At 45.7% G+C, this 27,611-nt stretch overlaps 1 protein-coding gene and 2 long non-coding RNA genes across 3 annotated transcripts in view; 1 reads left to right on the forward strand and 2 right to left on the reverse strand.

Annotated features, from left to right (window-relative positions):
* Positions 1–27,611, reverse strand: part of LOC310649446 — a 313,283-nt gene that overhangs the window by 52,300 nt on the left and 233,372 nt on the right. The gene's annotated exons all lie outside the window — the stretch shown is intronic.
* AP1G2 (adaptor related protein complex 1 subunit gamma 2) lies at positions 159–27,418 on the forward strand. Its single transcript, XM_083377659.1, is given in 23 exon segments — positions 159–406; positions 2,042–2,246; positions 3,203–3,327; positions 5,046–5,187; positions 6,373–6,469; positions 7,474–7,550; positions 7,675–7,770; positions 7,913–7,993; positions 11,204–11,302; positions 11,630–11,685; positions 13,286–13,399; positions 13,499–13,639; positions 13,753–13,807; positions 14,037–14,159; positions 15,865–15,954; positions 16,418–16,548; positions 17,830–17,934; positions 19,229–19,379; positions 20,428–20,545; positions 22,473–22,639; positions 24,618–24,677; positions 24,679–24,717; positions 26,592–27,418. Coding segments are annotated over 22 exon segments (2,376 nt in total). The 5' UTR covers positions 159–406; position 2,042; the 3' UTR covers positions 26,697–27,418.
* On the reverse strand, positions 23,579–26,609 carry LOC310649440. Its single transcript, XR_014494227.1, has 3 exons — positions 26,476–26,609; positions 24,792–24,860; positions 23,579–23,682 (listed from the first exon to the last, which is right to left on the reverse strand). It is a non-coding gene; the product is annotated as an uncharacterized lncRNA (long non-coding RNA).

Here is a 27,611-nt window from a genome sequence, read left to right on the forward strand (position 1 = left end):
CCTTTCCATGCCAGGCCACACTTCAGTTGTGTTCGGAATAACTTTAAGGCAGTGTTTTTCAAACTTGGCAACTTGAAGACGGGTGGACTTCAAATCCCAGAATTCCCCAGTTGGCTGCAGAATCCTGGGAGTTGAAGTCCACCTGTCTTCAAGTTGCTGAGGACGAGAAGCATGTCTTTAAAGGTAGAAGGGACTTCCAATCAGCCCCTCCCTCGCATGTCATGCCGCATCTGTCCAGCAGAGGGCGCCTAGGGCCAAGCTGCCTCCCCAAACTCAGGTGAACTCAGCTGTCCGGTTACCTGTCCGGAACTGCAAGATCTGAAGGGGAGGCAGATTGAGAAGGATTCCAGCTGCTGATTTTCGCTTTCCTAGGAACAGAAGAAGGACAAGGAGTTTCTCTGGACAGGTGAAGGAACATTTGCAGGACAATAGGAAGAGAGAGAGAGAGAGAGAGGGAGGAGAAGGAAGGAAGGAAGGAAGGAAGGAAGGAAGGAAGGAAGGAAGGAAGGAAAAAGAAAAAGGAAAAGGAAAAGGAAAAAGGGAGAGAGAGGAAGAAAGGAAGGAAGGAAGGAAGGAAGGAAAAGAAAAAGAGAAAGAGAGAAAAAAGAGAAAAAAGGAAAGAAAGAAAAGAGAAAAAGAGAGGAAGAAAGAAAGGAAGGAAGGAAGAAAAAAGAAAGAAAGAAAGAAAGAAAGAAAGAAAGAAAGAAAGAAAGAAAGAAAGAAAGAAGAGGAAGGAAGGAAGGAAGAAGGAAGAAAGAAAAAGGAGAGAAAAGAAAAGAGAGAGAATACGTTTCAAGCAACTATTGGGTGTTCAGTGGTCTAATCAATTAATTTCCCAAGGGCCCTTTTTCAATCGTCTGTCCTTCGGGTAAGAAGACAAACAAACGAGAAGAAGGATCCTGGTTAATTTAAACTTAAGTGGTGGAGGCCTCAAGTGCGTTGGGAGGAATGTTTGAATGGGGTGACTGTTCAAGAAGGAGCAGACTTTGAAACCGGAGGTGATCAAGTAGTTTAAGGTTTCACAAAGCAAGGATTAATTTCTGGTGCTAAAGAAAAAGTCTTCCGGTTCGCCTGGAACAATGAGTAAAAGCGGGCCAAGGGCATCTGTGCGCAGGAGTGGAATTTTTGGGGGGTGGGGGAAGATGCAAAAACCACAAACTAAGCAGCAACATATATGCCACCTGGTTTACCTGGGGGGGGGGCGTTAAAATAATAATAATTAGCATTTTGTATCCGTTGAAAGGCACCCCAAATCAGCTGTCCTGGTCAAACTTGGTGAGCATTTTTACGTGCTTTTGAACTGCTAGGTTGGCAGAAGCTGGGATGTGTAACAGGCGCTCGCTCTGTTACGCGGCATTCGGGATTCGACCCGCCAAACTGCTGACCTTCTGATCGACAAGCTCAGCGCCTACAAGAAGGAATCAAAGATATTGTCCTAAACCGCCTTTTTAAAATTCTTCTTTAACGTTTTTCGTAACTGCAAGCTCAACGATTGTCAATTGGCAGACACGATTTAGAGCAGGGGTCTCCAAACGTGGCTGAGGAATTCTGGGAATTGAGGTCCACCCGTCTTAAAGCCGCCACGTTTGGAGACCCCTGATTTTTTTTTTAAAGCGTGGCATGCTCAATTAATGTTTTTACTTTAAGTAATTATGAAATCAACCCCATTTCCTGCATTACGGTAAATCACGAGGTAACAAACCTAAGCTGGGTTCGGACAATTAGCTAAACCTTAAACCAGGTTAACATGAACCAGGTTCGGTGTCCCGAAGAGAAGTCGCTCCGAAAGTTCAGACTAAATGTTTTGTGACTCCCCAAATCTCCAATGAGGCAGCTAAACGTTTTGCATTTTGTCACTCCGGCGCACCTGAGAATGACGGGCTAGATCTTATGTCCTGAGTTCTAAACTTATGTTTTTTTTTGGGGGGGGAGGGGGCAAATTGCAAGAAAAATACACGCCGTGCAAAGAAGGCAGGAAAACGGAAATTTCTGGCAAATCCTGGCAAACGATTACCCGCCGACACATTTCTCTCTTATCCAGGATGCCAGAGGGACCGCTCACCTTACCGGCTCTGATCCGGACCATCCGGAGCGCCCGGACGCAAGCGGAAGAACGGGAATTGGTACAACGAGAAAGTGCCAAAATTAGGGGTGCTTTTCGGGGCGATGAATCTGAGAACCGGGCCTCCAATTTGGCAAAGTTGCTGTACATCCATATCTTGGGGTATCCAGCTCACTTCGGACAGGTGTGTACAGCTAGTCCTCTACTTGCAATGATTTATTTAATGACTGTTGTAAGTTCAAAAAAAGTGACTCTTATCCCCATTTTTCACACTGGACAACCGTTGCAGTATCCTCCTGATCATGTGATCATTTTTTTTTTATTTTTTTAAATTTTAATTCCATTTATATCCCGCCCTTCTCCGAAAACTCAGGGCGGCTTACAAATTCATATGCTTGGCAACTGACTCGCATTTATGACCGGTTGCAGTGTCCCGGGGTGGGGGGTGGGGGTGTCACACGATCCCCTTTTGTGACCTTCTGAGAAGCAAGGGGGATGCTAGATTCATTTAACAACCGGGTTACTAAGTTAACAGCTGCCGTGATTCACTTAACGACGGGAGCGAGAAAGGTCCTAAAATGGGGAAAAACTCACTGCACAACTGTCTCTCTTAGCAACAGGAATTTGGGGTTTGGTTACAGTCGTAAGTTGAGGACTAGCTGTAATTTTATAAGAATTCAGTAAATTCAGGCACTTATAAATATATTAAATGCACGCATTAAATTTGCAGCTGACTCCATTATTAGTTGTTCCTGTGGAACAATTTGCTTTCAGAAGTTGTGAATGCTCCAACACTGGAGGTTTTTAAGAAGAGATTGGACCACCATTTGTCTGAAATGGCATAGACTATAAAGGGTTGGACTAGAGGATCTCCAAGGTCCCTTCCAACTCTGTTATTCTATTCTATTCTATTCTATTCTATTCTATTCTATTCTATTCTATTCTATTCTATTCTATTCTATTCTATTCTATAGCACAAAACCATTTTGGTTTGGCGCAGGGTAGCAATAAAAACATCGCCCTTCCCTAGCGGTATGTGGAAACCGCCATTTTGATTTCCCACCATGCCCCTAACCAAGGACCGCTGCAAAGCATTGTGGGGGAAAGACGTTAAGTCCTCTTCTTCCTGTCTCAACCCAGATGGAGTGCCTGAAACTGCTCGCCTCCACCCGATTCCACGAGAAGCGGATTGGCTACCTGGGGGCTGCCCTCCTATTGGATGAGAAGCAGGACACTCACCTTCTCCTGACCAATAGCATCAAGAAGTGAGGAGGTGTCCACATTGGGGTGTCTCCCTTTGCCCTCGTGTGGGCGTGACCAGATCTGAGATCTCAAAAAAACAATCAATGAAATTGATTCAAATTGGTGGGACATTGAAAGAGGGAAGGGATTCAGGCGGGTTTCTGCAGATTCGGAAGATCAGGAGGAGATTTGGGCGGTCAGAATCCCACTAAACCACCATGCAATCCCTTGCTGCTGGTTTAAGGGGGCGCCAACACAGCCATCATGGTTTCTCAGCCTTGCACCTTGTGCAAACCCAGCTGGGCGGGGGGCTTCCAATGGCAGTTAAAGAGTGGTTTAGTGTGGAACACACGGGCAGGGAACTGGGGTTTGAGGGGCTCAGAAGAAGGGGTGTCTGCTGGGTGTGGTCAAATAAGTCAAAATGGCGGTGGGGACGATGCCATCAAAGGTCCACCTATTACTTGATGGGTTTGCGGGGGGGCAACCATCCAACCTTCAGAATCGGGTTGTAACTTGTAAGTGTCTTCAGGAGGCGGGGTCCATTGTAACTTTGAACGGTCCCTGTGCGACCCGGTCGTAAGTCAAGGACAGCCTGTAAAGAGAGAGAGAGAAAGAGAATGAGAGAGAGAGATGAACAGAAAGACGACAGACAGACAGACAGACAGACAGACAGACAGACAGATAGATAGATAGATAGATAGATAGATGATAGGGAGAATGTAGAGATGACAGAGATAGATAGATAGATAGATAGATAGATAGATAGATAGATAGATAGATAGATAGATAGATAGATAGATAGGCAGGCAGGCAGGCAGGCAGGCAGGCAGGCAGGCAGGCAGGCAGGCAGGCAGAGAGATGATAGATAGATAGATAGATAGATAGATAGATAGATAGATAGATAGATAGATAGAATGTAAAGATGACAGAGATAGATAGATAGATAGATAGATAGATAGATAGATAGATAGATAGATAGATAGATAGATAGATAGATACAGAGAGAGAGAGAGAGAGACATAGATACATAGATTAGATCAGGGATCTTCAAACTTAGCCTTTTTATGACTTGTCGACTTCAACTCCCAGAATTCCTCAGCCAGGCACACTGAGGAATTCTGGGAATCGAAGTCCGCAAGTCATAAAAGGGCCAAGTTTGAAAACCCTTGGAAGAGAGAGAGAGAGAAAGAGAGAGAGAGAGAGAGAGGTGTGTGAGAGAGATAAATTTGCAGCTAGAGATTCCCAGTAAAGTAGGACAGAGATTCTGCTTCCCCCCCTCCCTTAGATTTGGGAGGGAGGATGAAGGAAGCGTGTGGAAGACGAAATCTAAATTTATTTATTTTATTCAGTCGTCGACCAGTAGCATTAAATAATAAAAACGAGCGACAAAAATACAACAACAAGAAAAACGCCAGAACTACGATCGGGATCAAGAAAGAGAAGCAGGTGTTGTTATGGTAAAAATGGCGTTTCTGTAATAAATCAAACATGGCCGTTGCTCGACCGTAGCCACTTTAAGGTGAAGATGGACTTCAACCCCCAGAATTCCCCAGCCAGCCCACACACTCTAAACTGCTGACTACAAGAATTTATTTATCTAACGCTTGTAAAGCGGGTATAATAAAACCATGTACATTAACATAGAGGGGCTCTAAAAATATTAGGAAATAAAGGATGAATAAGAATGAGTGGCTTGGAGATTTCTTATGCCTCTCTCTTTCCTTCTCTCCTTGCCTGCAAGTGACCTGCTGCACAGCAACGCCTGGGTGCAAGGATTAGCACTCAGTACCCTCGGATCGCTCGGCTCCGCCGCCATGCTGCAGGATCTGGCCCAGGAAGTGCAGCAGCTGGCAAAAACCGGGCAGACCACCGTGCGGAGGAAGGTGAGACCCCACCCACCCACCCCACTTTCCTCCCTCGAGGGAGTCCTGTAGTTAACAACGATTTGTTCAGTGAGCGTTCTAAGTTACAACGGCGCTGGGGAAAAAAAAGTGACCTGTGACCACTTTCCACGCTTAACGACCGTCGCAGCAAACCCGTGGTCACGGGATCGAAAATTCAAAGTGGTTCCTATTTACGACGGTGGCAGCGTCCCCGTGGTCACGGGATCCCCTTTTGCGACCAGCCAAGTCAATGGGGGAGCGGGGCGGGGGGGGGGGGAATTCAGATTCACTTAGCAAAGTGTGCGACTGACTTAACAAACGGAACGATTCGCTTAACGACGGTGGCGAGGAAAGCCGTGGAACGGGAGCAAACTCGCTTAAGAAGCTGTGAACGCTCCCACACTGGAGGTTTTGAAGAAGAGACGGGACAGCCGTTTGTCTCAAATGGGATAGGGTTTCCTGCCTGAGCAAGGGGTTGGACTAGATGACCTCCAAGGTCCCTTCCAACTCTGCTATTGTTATTGTTGTTATGGTTAGAATTTTATCACGTTGCAATTTTCCCCCTTTTCATAATCATTTTATCGCTTCACATTTTCTTCCCAAGCACTTGATTATTTATATAAAAATACGGAATGTCTGCTCCCTTCTCCTTCTTATTATTATTAACCAATGTTTCAACTTGGCAACATAGATTTTGGGCTCAATTCGTAACTCGAGGAATAGCCTGTTTTATTTCCGCCTCCTTTTTAAGAAGAGCTTAGACAACCATTTGTCTGAAATGGTCTAGTGTTTCCTGCCTGAGCAGGGAGTTGGACTGGATGACCTCCCAGGTCCCTTCCAACTCATTATTATTATTAAGCAAATCTCCAATTTGCAGGTAAGTGGGTCTCTCAAACATCCCCGCTACTTCTTCAGAAGTGGGCTTGCAAGTCAATAGTCGGGAGCTCTGCCCATTTACTCAGAGGAGTAGGAGAACAGCTGGCAAGCTTTCTGCGCGTGTTCAGAGGCACTGGCCTTTTCTCAAAGGGGCAGAATGTCCCACCCGAAGCCCAGCCCTGCAAAACACTGAATTATAAAATGCATATATATGTGATAAGTAAAACTTATAATATATTTATAATATGTCTATGTTATAAAATAGATAAATTAAAAATTATAATTCCTCTTTATCAACCCTGTTTCTAGGCCATAGTCTGCGCTGTACATATTACGCGGAAAGTGCCCGCTTTGGTAGATATGTTCACACCATTGGGAGAGCAGCTGTTGAAGGAACAAATTCATGGTGAGACGGCTGGTTTTTGAGTGGGCAAAATTGGTGAGTCGCACTATTCTTGTTTGTATGGAGATCCGTCAGTTACTTGGACCAACAGGAAACTAGTTGCATGGCTGAAATGGGCAACGGAAGGCCTGGGAAAACTCTATGAGAAAGATCGAGAAACAGTTAAAGGAAAAGATCAAGAAAAGATTATGGAAAAGATCGAGGAAAAAACCTATGGGAAAGATCGAGAAACAGTTAAGGGAAAAGATCAAGAAAAGATTATGGAAAAGATCGAGGAAAAGTTAGAGAGAAGATAGAGAAAAAGTCAGAGAAAAGATTGAGAAAAAAGTTAGGGAAAATGTCAAGAACAGGTTAGAAAAAAGATAAAAAAAATTCGGAAAAAGATTGAGAAAAGGTTAGGAAAAAGATCAAGAAAAGGTTAGGAAAAAGATCAAGAAAAGGTTAGGGAAAAGATCAAGAAAAGGTTAGAAACAAGATCAATAAAAGATTTGGAACAATCGAGAAAAGGTTAGGAAAAAGATCAAGAAAAGGTTAGGAAAGAGATCGAGAAAAGGTTAGGAAAAAGATCGAGAAAAGTTTAGGGAAAAGATCAAGAAAAGTTTAGGGAAAAGATCAAGAAAAGGTTAGGAAAAAGATTGAGAAAAGTTTAGGGAAAAGATCAAGAAAAGTTTAGGGAAAAGATCGAGAAAAGGTTAGGGAAAAGATCAAGAAAAGATTTGGAAAAAGAACAAGGAAAAGTTAGGGAAAAGATCAAGAAAAGGTTAGGAAAAAGATTGAGAAAAGTTTAGGGAAAAGATCAAGAAAAGTTTAGCGAAAAGATCGAGAAAAGGTTAGGGAAAAGATCAAGAAAAGATTTGGAAAAAGAACAAGGAAAAGTTAGGGAAAAGACCGAGAAAAGGTTAGGAAAAAAAGATGGAGAAAAGGTTAGGAAGGGAATCAAGAGAGAACTGAAGAAACAAACCGATTGGGAAGCGCAACTGAATGCGCCTCAAATCTCAATTTTCCAGGCTTCCTGCACAGCGCCATCATGTTAATCGCGGAGATGTGTGAGAAAAGCTCGCAGGCCCTGGAACATTTCTCCAAGGTAGGAAGCCATCAACTGGACGTAGTCTGTTTGTAAAAACTTCCCCGCCTGCAGGAGGTCTCTGGCTGTGGACGATGGGATCCGAGGCCTGCAGAAACACCCTCCTTCTTGTCCTCCTCTGCAGTTTGTCCCCCAGCTGGCAGGGATATTGCGCAATCTGGTGGTGGCCGGATATTGCCCAAATAACAGCATTGCCGGCATCAGCGAACCTTTCCTGCAGGTAAGAAAAGGCTGGACTAGAAGACCTCCAAGGTCCCTTCCAGCTCTATTCTAACTCCTCCATCTGAGCCGCAAAAAAAAACCTGCGGTCATCTCTCTCTCTCTCTCTCTCTCTCTCTGTCTCTCTCTCTCTCTCCCCAAAGGTCCAGCTTCTCCGGCTGCTACGGATTTTAGGACGAGACAACGGCGAGGCCAGCGACGCCATGAACGACTCCTTGGCGCAGGTCAGCGAAGAAGAGGGACATCTGGGAAGGAGAGGGTGTGTCAGGACCCACCCCAATCCACGTCTTAGGAAAACAAAAACTCTTGGAGTCAGTTCTAATCCAAAAGGGATTTTTACTAGGACATGTTTGGTTGTGGGAATACAAGACAGGACCTGGTATTGTTTTACAGATTGAAACTTTATAAAGGGTTCCCGGTTCAACCCCGCCCCCCTTCCCTCAACCTCATTTGGTCAGCCCCCCATCATTTTACTTCGTGTCATCCCTTTCGTGGGAAAAAGGGAACTTCGGATCTTTACGGTTATTGCCTTCTTCCTTTACAGATTCAAATGGAGACACAGGCCAGATGCCTTCTTCCCTAACCCTCCCTTTTGATTCCCCCAGTTCAAAAGGTTTCTGTTGGTCTTTGAAATAACCCAAGGCAGGCTGAATCCACATCCGCTCCTCCTTCCTCGGGAGATGGCAGAATCCAAGGGGGGGGAATAATGTTTTAAACATACATTTATGAAAGTGATATAAATGGATTCTGACAGGGTGGCTGAAGAACGTCAAGGTCAACCGCAGGGACACATCGGTCGGCATGGCGAACCTTTTGGAGACTGAGTGCCCAAACTGCAACCCAAAACCCACTTACGTATCGTCGGGGGGCCGAGTGGGCATGGCCCATTGGGTGGGCGTGGCTGTGGTGGTAACGGCAGACTGGGTGGGACTAAAAAAGTTCAATCAATCAATTCCAACTTTGTGAGATCTTTCTTTTTTCCCCGCGAGAAGTTGAAATTGATTGATTGATTGGACCTCTTTTTTTTTTTTTTTGCACACGGCGGCGGCGACCTAAAGCGAAAAGGTTTTATAAAACCCAGCTGAAGGCCTAGGACTGGGGCGACGGCGCGCGTGCCCACAAGAGAGGGCTCCGCGTGCCACCTATGGCAGCCGTGTCATAGGTTCGCCACCTTGGGAGTAGACATTCCGTATTTTTGTATAAACAAGCAAGTGCTTGGGAAGAAAATGCGAAGCGATAAAATGGTTATGAAAAGGGGGAAATTGCAACGTGATAAAATTCTAACCATAACAACAATAACCATAACAGAGTGGGAAGGGACCTTGGAGGTCTTCTAGTCTGACCCCCCTGCTCAGGCAGGAAACCCTGTGCCATTTCAGACAAGTGGCAGTCCAGTCTCTTTTTAAAAAGGAGGAAGAGGAGGAGGAGGAGAAATAACAGAATAACATAGTTGAAAGGGACCTTGGAGGTCTTCTAGTCCAACCCCCCCTGCTCAGGGAGGAAACCTACGCCATTTCAGACAATTGGTTGTCCAGTCTCTTCTTGAAAACGTCCAGTGTTGGAGCATTTGTTATTAAAAAAGGAAAACTGTGGAATAATAAGACAGATTGATCTAGTGAGGAAGGCAGCAGGCTAAAAAGCAGGCGGCAGTGAGTTGTAGTCCTGCCTTAGGCATAAAAGCTGGCTGGGTGACTTTGAACCAGTCACAAGGAGGCTGTGAGTTCTAGTCCCACCTTAGGCATGAAAGCTATCTAGGTGACTTTCGGCCAATCCCTTTCTCTCCACCCAACCCACCTCACAGGGTTGTTGTTGCGGGGAAAATAGGAAGAGGAACATGTGTTGGATCTGTTTACCTCCTTGAGTTATTACTAAAAATAATAAAACTGGGATAGATAGAAGATAGATAGATAGATAGATAGATAGATAGATAGATAGATAGATAGATACAATTAGGTGATAGGATAGAGAGAGAGAGAGATACAATTAGTAGATAGATAGATAGATAGATAGATAGATAGATAGATAGATAGATAGAAAGATAGATAGACACAGACAGACAGACAGACAGACAGATAGATAGATAGATAGATAGATAGATAGATAGATAGATAGATAGATACAATTAGGTGATAGGATAGAGAGAGAGATACAATTAGTAGATAGATAGATAGATAGATAGATAGATAGATAGATAGATAGATAGATGATAGATAGATAGATAGATAGATAGATAGATAGATAGATAGATAGATAGATAGATAGATAGATAGAATTAGGTGATTAGATAGATAGATAGATAGATAGATAGATAGATAGATAGATAGATAGAGAGAGATACAATTAGTAGATAGATAGATAGATAGATAGATAGATAGATAGATAGATAGATAGATACAATTAGGTGATAGGATAGAGAGATACAATTAGTAGATAGATAGATAGATAGATAGATAGATAGATAGATAGATAGATAGATAGAGATAGATAGATAGATGGATGATAGATAGATAGATAGATAGATAGATAGATAGATAGATAGATAGATAGATAGATAGATAGATAGATAGATACAATTAGTAGATAGATAGATAGATAGATAGATAGATAGATAGATAGATAGATAGATAGATAGATAGATAGATAGATAGATAGATACAATTAGGTGATAGGATAGAGAGAGAGATACAATTAGTAGATAGATAGATAGATAGATAGATAGATAGATAGATAGATAGATAGATAGATAGATAGATACAATTAGGTGATAGGATAGAGAGAGAGATACAATTAGTAGATAGATAGATAGATAGATAGATAGATAGATAGATAGATGATAGATAGATAGATAGATAGATAGATAGAATTAGGTGATTAGATAGATAGATAGATAGATAGATAGATAGATAGATAGATAGATAGATAGATAGATAGAATTACGTGATTAGATAGATAGATAGATAGATAGATAGATAGACAGAGAGAGAGAGATACAATTAGTAGATAGATAGATAGATAGATAGATAGATAGATAGATAGATAGATAGATAGATACAATTAGGTGATAGGATAGAGAGAGAGAGATACAATTAGTAGATAGATAGATAGATAGATAGATAGATAGATAGATAGATAGATAGAATTAGGTGATTAGATAGATAGATAGATAGATAGATAGATAGACAGACAGACAGATAGATAAAGATGATTATTAAAAAAGGAAAATGCAAAGTATTTTAATTATTATTTTAAAAAAGGAAAAAGGAAAAGCGGTAAAACATTTTATTAAAAAAAGAAAAATGTGAAGCGATAAAATTATCATTTGAAAAAAGTAAAAATGCAAAGCAATAAAAAAAAATTTTTTTTAGAAAAAAGAAAGAATATAGAACAAAGAGGCTGGTGGGAGGGATGATGCTTTCTCCTCTTCTCTCTCCCAGGTGGCAACGAACACTGAAACGACACGAAACGTGGGCAACGCCATCTTGTACGAAACGGTGCTGACAATCATGGGGATACAGTCTACCAGTGGATTGCGGGTACCGTAAAGTTGCACAATGCGCGATTGCACAGTGCAAACATTAGCGTTTGATTTCACCCAGCATTTCTCTCTTTAGCCCACCTGGCTAAGCTCTGGGTGTGTAAGTCAAGGTTTGTGAGCATTGCGCCGCGTTGTAAGGATTGTTAAGCTTCTTCAAGCCCCAAATTCCCTCTGATTTTAGCCTCTCCTTCCTAAAATCATGAGTCGGGTAGTTCCACAAACTCCCCTTGACTCCATCTGCTTTCCTAATCCCCCCTTTACGTCAGATTCATTTTTAAAAATTAAAGGAATCTCTGATTTGATTTGATTTTTCTTTCCTACGTAGGTTCTGGCGATAAATATCCTCGGGCACTTTCTCCTTAACAAGGATAGGAATATCAGGTAAAAGAAAAGAAAGAAAATCAAAATTAAATCGAAACGGGATAAAACCGCTCAGCTTGGGCTGACTAAGACCTATCTGAATGGAAGCCAAGCATTCTACTGCGTGTTCTTCAAATTTGGCATTTCATTCAAATAATTGGAATATTTCGCTAGTAAAAAGGAAAAAAAAAGGAGGGAGAGAGGCAGGGAGGAAGGAAGGAAGGAAGGAAGGAAGGAAGGAAGGAAGGAAGGAAGGAAGGAAGGAAGGAAGGAAGAAGGAGGGAGGGAGAGAGGCAGGCAGGGAGGGAGGGAGGAAGGAAGGAAGGAAGGAAGGAAGGAAGAAGGAAGGAGGGAGAGAGGCAGGGAGGGAGGGAGGAAAAGGAAGGAAGGAAGAAAGAAGGAGGGAGGGAGAGAGGCAGGGAGGGAGGAAGGAAGGAAGGAAGGAAGGAAGAAGGAGGGAGGGAGAGAGGCAGGCAGGCAGGGAGGGAGGGAGGAAGGAAGGAAGGAAGGAAGGAAGAAGGAGGGAGGGAGAGAGGCAGGGAGGGAGGAAGGAAGGAAGGAAGGAAGGAAGGAAGGAAGGAAGGAAGAAGGAGGGAGGGAGAGAGGCAGGCAGGCAGGGAGGGAGGGAGGAAGGAAGGAAGGAAGGAAGGAAGAAAGAAAGAAGGAGGGAGGGAGAGAGGCAGGGAGGGAGGGAGGAAGGAAGGAAGGAAGGAAGGAAGGAAGAAGGAGGGAGGGAGAGAGGCAGGGAGGGAGGAAGGAAGGAAGGAAGGAAGGAAGAAGGAGGGAGGGAGAGAGGCAGGGAGGGAGGGAGGAAGGAAGGAAGGAAGGAAGGAAGGAAGGAAGGAAGAAGGAGGGAGGGAGAGAGGCAGGGAGGGAGGAAGGAAGGAAGGAAGGAAGGAAGGAAGAAGGAGGGAGGGAGGGAGGGAGGAAGGAAGGAAGGAAGGAAGGAAGGAAGGAAGGAAGGAAAGAGGGAGGGCAGGAAGGAAGGAAGGAAGGAAGGAAGGAAGATTAGACAAAAGAGAAAAAAGATAATACTATGGCTGGCTCACTCAGCACTTTAGATCTTGAGTTAAGAAAACACAATTCCTACAGCATGTAATGGGAAGCTAATAAACCCAAACAAAAGAATTAAACATTGTTTAAACAGAGATTAGATATCAAGGTCTGTCAAGGACGTCGTAGCTGTGGATCCCTGTACTCGTTGAAGGGAGTTATCTATCCGTCTTTCTCAAACTGAGCAATTTTACGACCCGGGGCCTTCAACTCCCAGAATCCCCCAGTCAGCAACGCTGGTAGTCCTTGACTTACGACCACAATCACATTTCCATCCCAAAGCCAGTCAGTTAAGTGAGCCGCGCCGAATTGGACGACCTTTTTGCCATTGTCGTTAAGTGAGTCACACAGCCATTAAGCCGATCTGGCGACTACCGTTGACTTTGCTTGTCTAAAACGGTGGTTATTAAACAAATATGGCGGTCATTAAGCAAACACCACGGTCGTTAAGCAAATCCCTTTTAGCTAATGGGCATTTTTTTTTGCCCAAAATTCCACAAGGGGGCAGCGGAGCAAACAAGATTTTAAATCCGTTCGATCGGCTTTATCCTTTTCAATTGATGCTCAGATACGTGGCCCTCACGTCGCTCCAGAAATTGTTGCAAGCGGAAAACAGCGCCGTCCAGAGACACCGAACCACAGTCCTCGCTTGTCTGACGGATCCCGACCCGACCGTGAAGAGGTAAGCTGAAGGCCCGAAGATGGGAGAAGGCTCCACTTCTGACGAGACAGAAAACCGTAATTCTAATTTATTTATTTATCCCCCCCCCCCGCTCTGTAGGAGAGCCCTCCAGCTGAGTTTATCCCTGATCAACCACGCCAACATTCGCACAACCACTAAGGAGTTGCTGGGCTTCATGGAAAGCAGCCTGCCGGATCTGAAGTCGGAGTGCGCTTCCGGATTGTTCCTGGCTGCCGAGAAGTGAGTCAGTTCCACCGTTGCCTGCAAGAGGGCGGTAGAGAGCAGGTTGAGCCTGTCCGGCTCTGTAGGAATCTTAAGAGCTCTCTCTTCTGCCTTTTGACTTCCTTCCACAGATTCGCACCCAGCAAACGGTGGCACATTGATACCATTCTCCAGATTCTGATCATGGTGAGAGCAAGGAGGGTGCTATGATCCCCGGTGTCCACTAGGTGGCAGAGGGAATGCAGACAACTTTAATCTGCCGCTGCCCTCTAGAGGTTGTGTTTTGTAGCGCAGGCAAGGTAGATTTTTCTTATGGATCTTCCTTTAAACTCCTCCTTGGAGGAGAGCGATAAAAATCGGAGTAAGTGAAGAGGATCAATCATCCCCTTCCCGCTTCCTCCTGTCTCCTTGGCAGGCGGGCTTCTACATCCGGGATGATGCCGTCCCCAACCTCATCCACCTGATTGGAGGTGCAAAAGAGCTTCATAGTTACGCCGTGCATCAGCTCTACGGCGCAGTGGCCCAAGATATCTCCCAGGTATGTCTTTTTCGGCATTTGCGCGATATCCTGAGACCTAAACTAATCTAGCAGCAAACATGTATTATTTTTTTTACTACAGGTAGTCCTTGACTTACAACCACAATTGAGGCCAAAATTTCCATTCCTAAGCGAGACGCTTGTTAAGTGATTTTTTCCCGCCCCATTTTACGACCTCTTTTGGCCACTGTCGTTAAGTGAATTGCTGCAATTGTTAAGTTTGTCACCCGGTTGTTAAGCGAATCCAGCTTCCCCCCATCGATTTTGCTTGTCAGAAGGCCGCAAAAGGGGATCACGTGACCTGGGACATTGCATTGCATTGAATTTGGATCGTATCACCCTGGCGATGCTGCAGTGTAATTGCAAAAAAGGGTCATCAATCACCTTTTTCAGTGCCGTCGTAACTTTGAACGGTCACTAAACAGACTGTTGTAAGATTTTGGTTAGGTTGATGGTTACTGACATATTCGCCACTCGAGTTTTCAGTAATGGTACAGGAGAGGAGATCAAAATAGTGAATATGGGCTTCATTGTGGGTTTCTGGCCAGCATTTTGACTTTTTTGACCCCAGATGCCCTTGCTGCAGCATAAAAGGACCTCAGGACAATAAATATTTTAGGAAGGGCCTTCAAGCTCCAGATTTAATTGCTTGCAAAGAAGCTCGTGCAGACAAGCACTCTCCTCTCGTTTTGCTTACGTCTGGCACATTTGGAATCCGTCGAGGAATATTTTTCATTTTCTCCAGCCTTAAAAATTATGTTGAGTGTTTGCACCAAAGCAGAGGGAACAAAGCTGCAGACCGCAGCGGGTCTTGCTCGGAGTAAATCCTAGCAATCATCGTGGGAATCATTTCAGAACAGGAAAAGGAGGGATTAGCACGATCCTGATCTATCCTGGGGTGTCTGGGGCCCAAGGCTGAACCCTAAGCCGGCCTAAGAACAACATATCGCACCTCAAAGAAGGGAAAAAAAGGTTTATCCCACTGAAAGCTGGGAACTTGAAAACTGCAGTTCCGCCCGCTGCATACTGGGTGGCGCTCTAATCTGAGAAAAAGGCTGTTATGTCGCCCTCTAGTGTCAGAGGAAGGAAAACTCACACTTGCTGGCCCAGGATGAAAAGTCAATATTGTACATAGTCCTTGACTTATGAGTGGTCAGTCGCTTAGCGATTGTTTAATGTTACAAGAGAGCTCCCCAGGATCCTTACAACGTGCTTCCAATAACAACCGCCGTGGTCACTTAAGGACCGTAGTGGTTCCATAAAAACCACAACGGTCCCTCAGTGACAGTCGCCAAAAGGACATAAAATCGGATCTATCACGTGGGTGACCCATTTTATGCCTGTCGCAACTAGCAGGTTCCACCATGTGAGTGCATCCAATTTTATAGATCTTTTTGCCGCAGTCGTTAAGAAAATCACATGGTCATTAAGCGAATCCAGCTTCCTGCATTGACTTTCTTTGTCAGCTGGAAAAAAAAAGTCACCAAAAATGATTGTGTAAACCCCGAGATGCCGCAACTATTGTAAATATGTACCAGTTGCCAATGAGCTGAATTGCGATCAAGTGACAGCCGGGGCGATGGCTGTAAGCAAAAGGAATGGGTTCTAAATCACTTTTTTCATGTAAATGAATGGTCATAAATCGAGGACTACCTGGATGTGCCATAACAACTGTGCCTTTGCCTCCGTTTGTGTCCCACTGCAGCAACCCTTGGTCCAAGTGGCAACCTGGTGCCTGGGTGAATACGGGCATTTCCTACTCGACGGGAATTGTGATGAGGTGGAACCACAACAGGTAAGGGCTCCGAAATTCGGCGGCGAAGATCCGCGATGGGGAAGTTGATCCTCACAAATGAAGGCGGATGTGGGCGTCCCAGGATAATTTTGCAGCATCCAATTTGGGTCTATCACTGGGACCAGGGATTTTGCCTTCTGAGCTTTCGGACTCGTGCTGGAACCCATCCTCAAGGGAACTTCTCCGTGTGCTTTGGGCTGTTCTGAGTGTGCTGTTTGTACAGTGCCCGTTGTGTGTAGCTTTTTAGGTGTAGATTGTGTTGATGTTGATGGCTGGCTATTAAGTCGTTGGCTGTTGTTTCTTTGTGCGGCCAAGCTCCCTCCTCCTAAGGAAATGATTGACGAGGGGCCCTGTTTCTCAGGCTTCAATCATTTCCCAGGCTGTTTTTGTACCTGCTCAGCCAACAATCTCAGTAGCTGTTGATCTTTCTAGTGCCATATCCTCATTTTTTTTATCTTCTCAGGTGGACGCCGAGGATGTGCTAAACTTGCTGGAACACGTCCTCCAGTCACAACTGTCCCTGCCCTCCACCAGGGCCTACGCACTCACTGCCCTCATGAAGCTTGGGACACGCCTCCAGGACGCGGACATTAAGTGAGCGTGAGAAAAAATATATCCTATCTTTGATCCCGGACAAGCAGAATTGCTCCTTAGGTTTTTTTTTTAATGCATTGTGCAATCAAACCCAGTTTTGTCGGTTACTTATTGTGTGGTCACGTGATGGTTCACTTAGTGGAACCTGCTTATCATTGTTGTAACTTGTGACGGTCATAAAACGGGTCATCCATATGATAGATCTGATTTTATGACCTTTTTGCGACTGTCATTAAGTGACCGCTGTGGTCGTGAAGTGACTGCCCTGGTCCTTAAGAGACCACCGCGATTGTTAAAAACTTTGGGAGTGGGTTGTAAGTACCCTTGGGGAGATCTGTTGTAAAATCGAACGGTCGCTGAGTAACTACTCATAAGTCAAAGACCACCTGTACAATACATTTTCATCCTGGGCCAGCAAATGTGAGTTTTCTATCCTCTGACACTAGAGGGCGCCACAGCAACCTTTCTCTTAAGTTAGAGCGCCACCATGTGGGCACCTGGAAGAACTACAGCTTCAGCTTCCCAGTTGTCAGTAGGATAAACCCTTTTATGATTTCCTTGCCCTTGTTCTCCTTTCTCATTCTCTGGCTCAGGATGGGAACCCCTAACTCCCATAATTCCCAGCTGGCAGGGGATTATGGGAGTCAAAGCCCAAAGCTGTGATGATTGCAGAGGGCTGCATATTGAACTGAAAATTGTGGCTGGTTAAAAATCCACCATTTGAAATGTGTTTAAAGTTGTGGTAGAATCATGTTCTTGCAGGAAATTTGTCATTTCCGGGTAAATAACCAGTCTCTGTTAGGTGCAGCCAGTCCTCAATTTATGACTGGTAACTTAGAAATCGTTCAAAGTTACAACGGAGCTCCTCAATGTTTACTTCAGGCCTGGTTTTGGAGTTCCAACAGCTGCATACATCCCCACGGTCTTGTGACCGTATTTTGGGTGCTTGGCATCTGACTCGCTTTTACGACGGTCACTGTGTCCTGTGGTCCCATGACTGCAATATGTCACTTTCCCAGACAAGCCGTCAACGAGGAAAGCTGGATTCGCTTAACGACCATGGTATAAACGGTTGTAAAAATTGGGTCTGGTCACGTGCTCATTCACAATGACCGCATCACCTAGCGGCCAAAATACCGGTTTCAATTGTGGTCATAAGTTGAGGACTACCTGTAAACTGCCGTGGAGTAGGTTTTAGGGGGTGACGTATCAAGAAGAAAAGAGAAAGTAACTTCCTTTTCTCTTGTTTTTTTTCTTCCTCTCCTCTTCCCTAATTAAAAGCCGGATTCGAAGTTTGATCTCCATTTATTGTAGCTGCCACGATGTGGAATTGCAGCAGAGAGCCGTGGAATACAACACCCTTTTCCGAAAATACGATCACCTCAGGTACTTGTTAGCTGGTCCAGTCCCTCAAAAGCCCAGAGCTCCACATCCAATGATTCTTAGTGCGTGGGTGGGTGGGTGGGGGGGTTCTAAACAAATCTCTAAGTTACTAGTCCTCATTGCCTTGTGGGGAAAACTGTACAGATGGACAAAAAGGAAAGGAGGGCCTTTATAGTTCTTTGGCAGCCCTTTTTACTCTTTTGTGATCATTAGGGTTTAAATCATTTCTTCCTAATCCCTTTACCCGCCTGCATCCCAAAATCCCTGTCGAACCAAAGCGGCAGACACAATGAGGACAAGAAACCTGATTTGTTTTTAAATCAGAAGAGCCCAATTCCCTCTAATACTTGCTGTACCTCCCAACCCTACAGGGGTCATCCAAAAGAGACTGCCAGATATCAATTTGTAATATGAGCAGTAAAGTTTTTTTTTATTTTTTTATTTTATTTTATTTTTTATTTATTTAGTTTTTTTATTTGATACTTTATTTTATTTTACTTATTTGATAGTTTATTTTTTATTATTTATTTGATAGTTTTTTATTTTATTTATTTGATAGTTCATTTTATTTTATTTATTTGGTAGTTTATATTATTTATTTGATATTTTATTTTATTTTTATTTGATATTTTATTTTCTTTTATTTATTTGGTAGTTTATTTTATTTATTTGATATTTTATTTTATTTTATTATTTATTTTGATGTTTTATTATTTTATTTTACATTTTGGATTTTGGTTTAGTTTCGTTTAGGGCAATATTTCTCAACCTTGGCAAAGCTGAGAACAATGGGTGGACTTCAACTCCCAGAAAACCCCATGGCATCGTATGTTTTTTTAAAAAAAACTAAATTCTCCATTTAAAAAGATGGGATCCCTTCCATTTAAATCAGCACGGAGACTCTGGGTTAATTTTCTGGCATCCAGGGAAGGTGAATGCTTTTGAATTTGAACAAATTATGAGTCATTATTCTGTTCACTTCAAGACGGGTGGACTTCAACTCCCAGAATTCCCCAGCCATGCAAGACACGCTGAGGAATTCTGGGAGTTGAAGTCTACCCATCTTAAAGTTGACAAGGTTGAGAAACATCGCATGAACAATTCATATGCCTGACTGATGCCAGCAGAGAAAGATTCTAGACCAATCCTTGAGCAGGGCTGGACTAGAAGATCTCTAAGGTCCCTTCCAACTCTGTTATTCTGTAATTCAAATCATTTGCACCATCCGCCCCACCTTGTCTTGTGGGCTGAAAAAAAATGACATTTTCAGGCATTCCGTTTTTCCTTCCTCATCCAGAGCATCCATACTGGAAAAAATGCCCGTGATGGAGAAATTTGGGGAGGACAAGGACAGCCATGAAACAGATCAGAACGGAAATGAGACTGTTACCCCAATCGTCCTGCAGGGGGAGCCATCCACAGAGCCCAAACAGCAAGAACCTAACCAGGTAGGAGATGCAGTTCCCAGCTTTGGGCAGTAGGGGGCAGACGAAGCCATCAAATCTTTAATGGCATATACGGTATCAATCTGATTATTGCTATAATAAGGGATTTAATTTTAAACCTAATTTCTCTTGCTCTGTGATTACTAGCCCAAGTTAAATTGAACTCCTTGTAAAGAACAGCTGGGAAGATACAGGTCGTCCTCGACTTACAACGGTTTCATTCAGTGACCGTTCAGCGTTACAACGGCAAGGAATAAAGTGACTTAGGACTGTTTTCCTCAGTTTTATGACCGTTGCAGCATTTCCCATGGTCACGAGATCCAAATTCGGACGCTTGGCAACTGATCCATATTTATGACAGTCGCAACGTCCCAGGGTCACGTGATCCCTTTTTGCGACTTTCAATGGTGAAGCCAGATTCACTTAACGATCATATTAACAACTGCGGTAAGGTGAAGTGGGACAAAATTCGCTTAACAGATGTCTCGCTTAGCCACAGAAATTTGGGGGCTCCATTGTGGTCGTACGTCGAGGACTACCCAAAGTAGTGGCGATTTGGTGCAAATAACGGTGCAAATGTGCTTTAACAAATCTCTTTCTTTGCTTCAATCTGGTTCACAGGGGGGGGGGAAACGGCATGGACTTCATCTCCCAGAATTCCCCATCCAGCATGGGGAATTGTGGGAGTTGCGGAAGTCCACGCTTCTTAAAGTTGCCGAGGTTGAGAAACAACTTGTCCTTTTTTCTTCCTTGCACCCAGCAGAAGAAATGGGTTTTGAGGTCACCCAAAAGCTGAGCAAACCACGATGGATGATCAGGATTTGTGGCAGTGGTTCTGATCACGAATCGTGCTTTGCTCGGAAATTAAAATTATTTCCTCTTTGGTCTGTTTTATCGCCCACAATGGAGGTTTCTAAGAGATGGGACAGCCATTTATCCGGAATGGTATACTGGAGAATCTCCTGCGTGAGCAGGGGGGTTGGACTAGTTGACCTCTGAGGTCCCTTTCCAACTCTGCTCTGCTCTTCTGTTCTTGTCTTTCTCTGTCTAGGCCTTCGATCTCTTGGACCTCCTTGGAGAACCTGTAGTTACATCTCCTGCTCCATCCAATCCAGCCCATTCGGGAACAGGATCCCTTCTTGGTTTGCTTCAGGATCTCAAAACTCCAGGTAGAAAGAGAGGGATCTATTAAGCAAAGAGCTACGGAGATTCTCAGTCATCCACATCCCGGTTGTTCCCAACGGTGCTTTTTTTCAGGAGGCGATTGGACTTTATTTTTTTTCCCCTCTCTCTCTTTGAAGATGTTTCGCTTCTCATCCAAGAAGCTTCTTCAGCTCTGACGGGATGGCGGGGAATGGAAAGATTTATATTCCTGGTCATTTGCATTCTTTTAGAGAGCCGTTGAGGCCACCTGGAGCTTTTACCTGTGTTCTCGGGATCACCTGAGCGGTGCAAATGGGCGTGGAGGCTTCTTGGCTGCAGGATGTTTTATGCCCTGGGTTTGCACCCCTCAGGTGACCCCGAGGACACAGCTAAACCTCCCAGTGGCCTCAACGGCTCCATAGAAAGAAGGCAAATGACCAGCTGTCTGCAAGGAGTATAAATCCTTCCCTTCCCCACCATTCAGTCAGAGCCGAAGAAAGCTTCTGCGATGAGAAGGGAAAGGTCTTCAAAGGAAAATGAGAAATCCCAGTTGCCTTGTCAAAAAAGACCTTTTGGGGTATCGAGCAAAGGGTCCCTACAACGGGCAAGCATATTGGCTGGATCGCCTCTCATCCCTGATTTACGACCGCAACTGAGCCCAAAATGTCTGTCGCCGGGCGAGACGGTCGTGAAGTGGGTCCCGTCCCGTTTTACGACCCAGCTTGCCACGACCTTTAAGCGAATCACTGCAGTTGTTAAGTCAGTCCGCCCGCTTGGTGAAGCGAAGTCCGGCTTTATTTATTTGCTTATTTTATTTTAAGGGACGTGGTGGCTCAGTGGGTTAGGACGCTGAGCTTGTCGATCAGAAGGTCGGCAGTTTGGCGGGTCGAATCCCGAGTGCCGCGTAACAGAGTGAGCGCCTGCTACTCGTCCCAGCTTCTGCCACAACCTAGCAGTTCGAAAGCACGTAAAAATGCAAGTAGAAAAATAGGGACCACTACGGTGGGAAGGAACAGCGTTCCGTGTGCCTTTGGCGTCTAGTCATGCCTGCCACATGACCACGGAGATGTCCTCGGACAAGCGCTGGCTCTTCGGCTTTGAAACGGAGATGAGCACCGGCCCCTAGAGTCGGAAACAACTAGCACGTGTGTGCGGGGGAACCTTTACTTTACCTATTTTATTTTATTGGATTTACATACCGCCCTTTCCCGAAGGACTCAGGGCGGTTTTTACAGGGTACTTAAAACACTAATACGAAAAATTAAAAACTATTAAAAAGAATTAAATTTAATCCCTGGAAAAATATAACTTTGCTCGTCAGAAGGTCACAAAAGGGGATGGCCTGACCCTGGGGGTGGGGGGAGGGGAGAGACGCTGCCACCGTCATAAAATGTGAACGGGTTGCCAAGCATCCCAGTTTTGATCGTGGGACGGCGGGAGATGTTGAAACGGTCACAACTTTCAGGAAATCCCATTCTTTTTTCAGTGCCGGTATAACTTTGGAGGGTCACTAAGTGAACCATTGTAAGTGGAGGACTTGCTGTATTTATAATTTGTCTGACCGTGTGGAAAGCCTTCTCACCTTTACTTCGACGCCAAACTGCACAAGATCCGGGAACAAGGATTTCTTTCCCGGTTCAGGACCACAGGACGTTAAATGAAAACTCAGGAAAATAAGAATTTGATGGATCCATCAAATGGCAGCGGCAGGAGACATCGGGGGTGGGGTGGGGGGTTGGGCTTAAAAGGGAAGCCAGGGAGAAGATCCTTGGAAATCTACCTCTGCTGTCTTGGGAAAAACACAGTTACAGGTAGTCCTCGAGTTATGACGTTTGAAGTTTTTGCCCAAAGCGACTTATGATTTATGGCTGGAGAAGTCTAAAAAAAAAAATCTTCGAAGTTGACAAAGCTGGACCAGACCACCTTGTCTGAAACTAACCACGTTTTCCGCAGAGGCCGTTCCCTCCCGCATGGAGGTCTGCAAACAGAACGGGCTGCTGCTGGAGTTCGCCATGAGTCGGGCGCCGCAGGAACCCACGTTGCTGCTGATCACGGCCACGGTGACCAACACCGGCCCTGGAGACATTGAGAACTTCTCCATGCAGGTGGCGGTGCCCAAGGTGAGGAGCATTCACCACTATAATAATAATAAGTTGGAAGGGACCTTGGAGGTCATGTAGTCCAACCCCTGCTCAGGCAGGAAACCCTATACCATTTCAGGCAAATGGCTGTCCAGTCTCTTCCAGTGTTGGAGCATTCACCACTTCTGGAGGCAGGAGGAGGAGGAGGAGGAGGAGGAGGAGGAGGAGGAGGAGGAGGAGGAAAGGAGGAAAGAGCAACAAAGATGATCAGGGGACTGGAGGCTAAAACATATAGGGAACGGTTGCTGGAATTGGGGATGTCTAGTTTAATGAACAGAAGAGCGAGGGGGAACATGATAGCAGCCTTCCAGTATCTCAGGGCTGCCCCAAGAAGAGGGAGTCAAGCTACTCTCCAAAGTGCCCGAAAGCAGGACAAGAAGCAACGGATGGAAACTAGTCAAGGAGAGAAGCAACCTGGAATTAAGGAGAAACTTCCTGACAGTTAGAACAATTAACCAGTGGAACCACCTGCCTCCAGAAGCTGTGAATGCTCCAACACTGGAAGTTTTTAAGAAGAGACTGGACAGCCATTTTGTCTGAAATGGCATAGGGTTTCCTGCCTGAGCAGGGGGGTTGGACTAGATGACCTCCAAGGTCCCTTCCAACTTTACTATTATGATTATGATTAGGAGGAGGAGGAGGACTGTGGGGTCCTTGGTGCTCTCTGAGCTTGTTCGTTTTCTTGCAGACGTTTCGTGACCCAACTAGGGAACATCATCAGTGCTAGAAGGGAGGAGGAGGAGGAGGAGGGAGGAGGAGGAGGAGGAGGACTGTGGGGTCCTTGCTGCTCTCTGAGCTTGGTTGTTTTCTTGAAGACGTCTCATTGCCAAGCTGGGGAACATCATCAGTGCTACAAGGGAGGGGATTTGCAGAAAGGGAGGAGGAGGGAGGAGGAGGAGGAGGAGGAAGAGGAGGAGGAGGAGGAAGATGATGACAACGACTGTGGGGGACTGTGGGTCCTTGGTGCTCTCTTGAGTTTTCTCGCAGAGCTTTCGTGACCCAACTAGGTAACATTGTCCAAACTACGAGCGAGGGGGGATTGTGGAGAGGAGGAGGAGGAGGAGGAGGGAGGAGGAGAAGGAGGAGGAGGGAGGAAGAAGAAGAAGAAGAAGAAGAAGAAGAAGAAGAAGAAGAAAAAGAAGCATGTTTTTTGTTAGCTTGATTTGGGTCTCACCTTCTCATCTCGAGCAATTCCTGTTCACTTACAACGGCCTTCTCTTCCTCTTCCTTTTTTTTCCCTTCCCCTCTTCCTCCACTTCTCTGTCTTCTGCTTCCTCTTCTTCCCTTCTTTTCCCCTCCCTTCTTCTTCCTCCTCTTTCCCCTCCTCCTCCTCTTCCTCCTCTCCTCCCCCCCCGCTCTTCTTCACCTGATCCTCCCCTTCTCCTTTGCCTCTCCTTTTACTCTTTCTCCTCTCATCCGTGTCTTCTCCGCCTCTCCTTCTTCTCTTCCGCCCCTTTCTCTCCTCTCCTTCTCCTTCCCTCTCCTCTCCTTCTTCTCTCTACTCTTCCTCCTCTCCTTCCCTTTCTACTCTTCTCCTCTTCCCTCTCTCTTCTTCTCTCTTCTTCCCTTTCTTCTCCTCTCCATCCTTTCCTTCCTCCATCCTCCCCTTCTCTCCCACTTCTCCTCTTCCTCTCTTCTTCTTCCCTTTCTTCTCCTCTCCATCCTTTCCTTCACCTCTCCCTCTTCCCTTCTTCTCCTTTCCCTCCTCCCCTTTCTCTCCCACTTCTCCTCTTCCCTCTCTTCTTCTTCCCTTTCTTCTCCTCTCCATCCTTTCCTTCACCTCTCCCTCTTCCCTTCTTCTCCTTTCCCTCCTCCCCTTCTCTCCCACTTCTCCTTTTCTCTCCCTCTTCTTCCCTCTCTTCTCCTCTCCATCCTTTCCTTCACCTCTCCCTCTTCCCTTCTTCTCCTCCTCTTCCTCCTCCTCTCCATCTCCTCCTCCCCTTCCTCCTCTTTGCAGTCTTTCCAAGTGGAACTTTTAGCCCCCAGCAGCTGTACAGTGCCAAGCCAGGGGGGCTCCCCCCCTCACCCAAGTCGTTCGAGTCTTGAACCCCAAAAAGGTAAGAACGAGGAGAGGATCGCTCAAGACACCCCGTGATCTCCTTCAGAGATCTGCTTCAAATCCGCTTCTCACCCAAGGGGACACCCTGCCGAGGTCCTCCAGAAATCCAGGCGGTGGCGGAGATTCTTTCACCAAGTTTTCCTGCAAAGGGAAAGGAAAGGACTTGGCGGGTCTTTGTAAAGCGGCCATCTGGGTACTTTAGCCCCAGTTTTACCAGCAAGTCAGTGGATTAAGGAGGATTCTCCCGGGGGTGGGTGGGGGGGGGGAAGGGGGGAGGGCTTTGATCCTCTTTCTAACCCACTCCTGATTGAAAGGGGAAGCTGGCTACCTGTCTGGAGAACGCGGAAAGGGACTTTTCCGGGCCCTCCCCTTCTGCAAAGGTGGTAGCAAACAAACCCAGGCTCAGCCATTATAAGGCCTCTCCTGATCTTTCCCATCAATCAGAGGCCACTGCTTTAGCTGTCTTGTATCAGGAGGAGGAGGAGGAGGAGGAGGAGACTGTGAAGTCCTTGGTGCTCTCTCTGAGCTGGGTGGATTTCTTGCAGATGTTTCCTGACCCAACTAGGTGACATCATCAGTGTTAGACGGGAGAGGAGGAGGAGGAAGATGAGGAGGAGGAGGAGGAGGAGGAGGAGGAGACTGTGAAGTCCTTGGTGCTCTCTCTGAGCTGGGTGGATTTCTTGCAGATGTTTCCTGACCCAACTAGGTGACATCATCAGTGTTAGACGGGAGAGGAGGAGGAGGAAGATGAGGAGGAGGAGGAGGAGGAGGAGGAGACTGTGGGGTCCTTGGTGCTCTCTCTGAGCTGGGTGGATTTCTTGCAGACGTTTCATGACCCAACTAGGTAACAGCATCAGTGCTAGAAGAGAGGAGGAGGAGGAGGAGGAGGAGGAGGAGGAAGACTGTGGGTCCCTGGTGCTCTCTGAGCTGGGTGGTTTTCTTGCAGATGTTTCCTGACCCAACTAGGTGACATCATCAGTGTTAGATGGGAGAGGAGGAGGAGGAGGAGGAGGAAGAGGAGGGCTGTGGGGTCCTCCGAGCTTGGTAATTTTCTTGCGGACCTTTCATGACCCAACTAGGCAACATCATCAGTGCTCAAAGAGAGGAGGAGTTGCTCTCTATTTATCTACAAGTGGCTTGCCCTGTCACTGATGTTGGGAATGCCTTCCTAGTGGTTCCCTAATCAAGGAACTGACTTTCTAGATCAGGGGTAGGCAACCTCGGCTCTTTCATGACTCATGGACTTCAACTCCCAGAATTCCTGAGTCAGCAGAATTCTGGGAGTTGAAGTCCATGAGTCATAAAAGAGCCGAGGTTGCCTACCCCTGCCATAGGCTAAATCTTGATGACAACAACAGCAATTGATTGGATTTCTTATGCGGCATAATAGGCATCACCTGGCTCAACAATAGCAACTGTGAGAGGGATCTAGGTCAGGGGTAGGCAACCTCGGCTCTTTTATGACTCATGGACTTCAACTCCCAGAATTCTGCTGACTCAGGAATTCTGGGAGTTGAAGTCCATGAGTCATAAAAGAGCCGAGGTTGCCTACCCCTGATCTAGATCCTAGTGTATAAACAAAGAACAAAACCTACATTGCCATCATCCGATCACGGGACACAAACAAACGCACTCACACGACCGCAGGGGAGACTCGGCTGTCGTTAACTTTAAATCTGCCACGTGAGTTGCCTCAGGGAGGCCTGTGGTAATTTCAAACAGTCGCTAACTAACCCGCCGTAAGTCGAGGGCTTACCTGTACAATATAGAATACGTTGCTCTGGCTTCCACAGGGATCTGTTTCGATTCTCCAAGCATTTGGTTAGTGCAGAGATGTGGCGTTATGCCTCTTTACTTGTTTCTTGAACCCAGATCCCTCTCCGGATGAGGTTACGCCTTTCCTACACGCTGCCTTCTGGGGCTGTCGTACAACACGTCGAAGAGCTCAACTCGTTCCCAGAGACTGCGTGGAAGTGAATAGTAGCTCGCCCAAGGAGCCAACGGTTCCTGGAGTAACAGCTACTCCTTATAGCTGGTGGCCTTTTATGTTCCCTTCAGATGCCCTTTTGAATAAACACCTATTGTGATCCCAGAAAGCGGGTTTTGCCTGGCGTGAATGAAAACACAGACGAGGTTCTTCACAGAATACCGCTTTACAAGGCCTCGGTAAGGCCACCCTTGGAACACGGCATCCAGTTTTGGTCACCACGATGTAAAAAAAAGACGTTGAGACTCTAGAAAGAGTGCAGAGAAGAGCAACAAAGAGGATCAGGGGACTGGAGGCTAAAACATATAAGGAACGGTTGCCGGAATTGTGTACGTCTACTTTAATGACGAGGATGATTTGAAAAAAGAGTAAAGCTCACGAAGTTCAGATTCAGGCTCGTGCATCTCTGTATAAAGCTCTTTTCTATAGGTAACATGTAATGCTGCTCCACTGTCCAAAGTCCAAAGAAGTCGTTCTGTCGTACTCTGGTTGTGGTTGTGGATCGTTGGTTAAAGCCAAGGTGGCAAGTGGAGCTTGCGGATCACGCCTGGGACCACGACCTTGTCATCCGCCTCTACCTCTGCCTCCTCTGGAATCTGTTCTTCTGGGCTGGTACGTGGCAGGCGCTGGAAATCGTTGGGGACAATCCTGGGTGGCATGTCCCACACGATTGCAGATGTAACATCTTGGCATCCTTGGAATGTAGGCCCTTCCACGGAAGGGACGCCTCGCTGGAGCTCTGGATGCAGGTGGTCCTCTTAAACGTGGCGCGGCATGCATTAAGTGCCTCTTCTTTGGTTAAAATCCTGCATACATGATCCACTGTGCGTTGAGCAATGGGCACTTGATTAATCTTGGTAAGAGCATCTTTCCATTCATAGTTCAATGAGTTAATGATAATGCTG

This window comes from Vipera ursinii (genome assembly GCF_947247035.1).
Source record: "Vipera ursinii genome assembly, chromosome: Z".
Taxonomy (NCBI): Eukaryota; Metazoa; Chordata; class Lepidosauria; order Squamata; family Viperidae; genus Vipera; species Vipera ursinii.